Here is a 2,987-nt window from a genome sequence, read left to right as displayed (position 1 = left end):
CTCAAACACTAACAAACTGACAAGATCTTTCGCTGTCTATAGCCGGGTACCCATTCCCACCTGGGTGAAGTGAGGAAAATTCGTGTGAAGTGCCTTTCCCAAGGACACAACGTCGGGCCATTGATGGGATTCGAACCCACAACCTTACGGTTGCGAGTCCGAGAGCCTAACCACTTGCAACACAAATAGGTCACGTAAGTACCGAAGATTAAAAGGTGCCACAAGGGAATAGTATGAAAAGAAAGAAAAAAGAGAGGGATAGATAAGAGCGATGAGTGTTTGATGGGAAAGAAGAAGCAGACCGCACCAGAGCACTTGCCAACCACCCACTTCTTAGAGTACACACACCCGTAACTTGACTGTAACATTACTTCTTCAATAAAGACCCACTGGCTTTTAAGGCGCCAAGAAAGAGGCAGCAGAATACTCCAATTCCATGTCTATTTGAGCATTTGAGGAAGAGAGAAAGGCAGAGAAGGAGATGGGAGTTTTACATCGCAGGTTGGACAGGGAAGACGATGGGTGACGATCTGAGGAAAGCAGAGGACAAAGAGAAATGTCGAGAGCTGGTTGTCAGATGCAGTGGTGCTCCCACGGTTACCCCACCACGGGATAGAAGAAGAAGAAGAAGAAGAAGAAAGTACCGACGCCTCACTTTTTCATATCGTCAATGTCCAACTCCTGTTGTGTGTACGTGTGCATGGCGCGGCCAAAAGGAAAAGTCTCTTCCACATTATATATTCACTCATTCCATGGGCGCCCGATTAGCTCAGTTTGCGCTATGCTGGTCTACGGAGTGGATGGCTTTGGTTCGATTCCCAGACTGGGTGTTCTTGAACTCGGGCCCTTTTATGGGAAGCATGCCAGTTTGTCACTGGCCCAGTTTGTTACAAACCCAGTTTGTCAACGACCCAGTTTGTCATAGGCCTCGACTGTACCCTGCATGATGGAAGCTATCACTGACTCTCTCAAAAAGAGTAAATGAATGATTGATTGATTATATGAATTGAATCTTAGAGGGACTATGTCTACACCACCAATTTGAAGATGGAGAATAAACAAAACCTAAGTTACAACTACAGTGTTAAAGTGCTGTATTGATGACTGTCATCAATACTCATATACTTAAATGAAATTGTGACAAACTGGGCCTGTGACAAACTGGGCAGCCCCCCGTTTTATGGAGTTTGCAAGGCTCTCAACCCAATTGCCTGTGTGCTGTCGGAGAGGTGATAGATGGACGTTAAATTTGGAAGTCCTGCCTCTTGAGTAGCGTAATAGTGTTGATAAGGACTTTAAACCAATTCACTTCCTTCCTTCCTTCCTTCCATCCTTCCTTCCTTCCTTCCTTCCTTTCTTCCTTCCTTCTTTCCTTCCTTTCTTCCTTCCTTCCTTCCTTCCTTCCTTCCTTCCTTCCTTCCTTCCTTCCTCCCTTCCTTCCTTCCTTCCTCTTAATTACTTACTTACGTACAATACGCATTTAATTTTTCTTCGCAGGCGTGGATTTTCAGACTAAGATGTTGGACGTAGATGCTCAGCCTACAGCTTTACAGCTTTGGGACACTGCTGGCCAGGAGAGGTAAGAGGGTGTCGTCATTTTGGGGTTTAGTTTGGTTTAGTAGAGGTTTTACGGCGCTTGCAACTGCATAAGGTCATATGAGCGCCAGAAGATTAGAGCTGTTACATGAGAGTAACAAACATAAAAAAGAAGAAGGGGAGATAAGGACGATAGATGTTTGATAGGAAAGAAGAAGCAAACCACACCACCAGAGCACCCGCCAATCACCCACTTTTTGGGGGGTTATTATTTAGAAGATAGAAAAGGGGAAGGGGGGGGGGTTCTAAAGCAGCATTAAAGTGTCTTGAAAGAGGAAGGAAGCTCAGTATAGCAACTCAAAATTTGTTGGCAGGATACACATTTTTGCAAACCCTTAAATTCCTAAAAGCACTGATATATTATATGTGAGGCAGCGTAGTTGAATCAGGCTGTCGTCAAAATAATCCAAGAGAAGAAACTTGCATTTTTCCACAAGTTTGTGAATTTTTATCAATTTTTTTTTTTTGGGCTCAACACATTTCATGCCCATAAAAATATCATTTCTGTGTGGGTTTTTCTTTAAAATGTTGATTAAAGGCACAAAAAAGTAAATTTTCAGTTACCACGGACTCTAAAGTTTAAAAAATAACTAATCTTTGGAGGCCATTTTCTTACTAATTTTGCCTCTGAAAACAGGTGACCCCCACCTCCTTCATTCTAAAATGTCTCGACTTGTATTTACGATAAACCGATATTTTTTTTTTCATCCTAATAAAGACAAGTGAACAAGCTTTAAGATGATACCAGTAACTCTATCTGCCCAAAAGTTGAAGAGAGCCTGATTCCACCACGCTGCCTCACAATTATCCCCCACGTTTAGAAAAGAGTGAAGTTTCCACGATGTTGGAGATATAATATTTTTTAGTTGAAAATGCGAGTTATGTTATTATAACAGCCATGTAGATAGATCTATGTAAATTTGAAATTATTTCTCTTTGGTATCTATTCTGGTCATAAAAGTTGAATTGTTACTTTTGTCTTTCTTTCAACAAATGGAAAGTTATTTCACATTGTCAATACGGTGTACCATAATTGTGAGGCGTGTTGACAAAATGAGTTACTTCTCACAATCCAAGAATGGAGATATTAGCCGAAAACCGACACTGGGGTCATGATGTATAGATTTTCAATTGACGCCATTTTCTTGAAGTCTACCTTGTCTTTTAGTATTCCATACTTACAAATTGTACAAACTTCAACTATAAAGTCGATGTATCAATTTCCATTAGGCTGAAATCCGAGAAGTAACTCATTTTGTCAGCACACCTCTCAAATTCAATTTTATTTCACATTGTCAATACACCATTTTGTATGTTGTAAAGCGCATAGATCTAGAGCATGCTCTTGAGCATGGATATGCGCTATATAAATGCAAATGATTATTATTATT

At 40.9% G+C, this 2,987-nt stretch overlaps 1 protein-coding gene across 1 annotated transcript in view; it reads left to right on the top strand.

Annotated features, from left to right (window-relative positions):
- Positions 1-2,987, top strand: part of LOC101848419 (ras and EF-hand domain-containing protein) — a gene marked incomplete in the record, with an annotated part of 37,827 nt that overhangs the window by 22,061 nt on the left and 12,779 nt on the right. The window contains 1 exon segment of the mRNA XM_013079353.2: positions 1,498-1,579. Within this exon segment, the coding sequence (XP_012934807.2) occupies positions 1,498-1,579 (82 nt within the window).

This window comes from Aplysia californica, unplaced genomic scaffold (genome assembly GCF_000002075.1).
Source record: "Aplysia californica isolate F4 #8 unplaced genomic scaffold, AplCal3.0 scaffold00049, whole genome shotgun sequence".
NCBI lineage: Eukaryota > Metazoa > Mollusca > Gastropoda > Aplysiida > Aplysiidae > Aplysia > Aplysia californica.
Note: the sequence above shows the minus strand (reverse complement) of the source record. Positions and strands in the feature narration are given on the sequence as shown.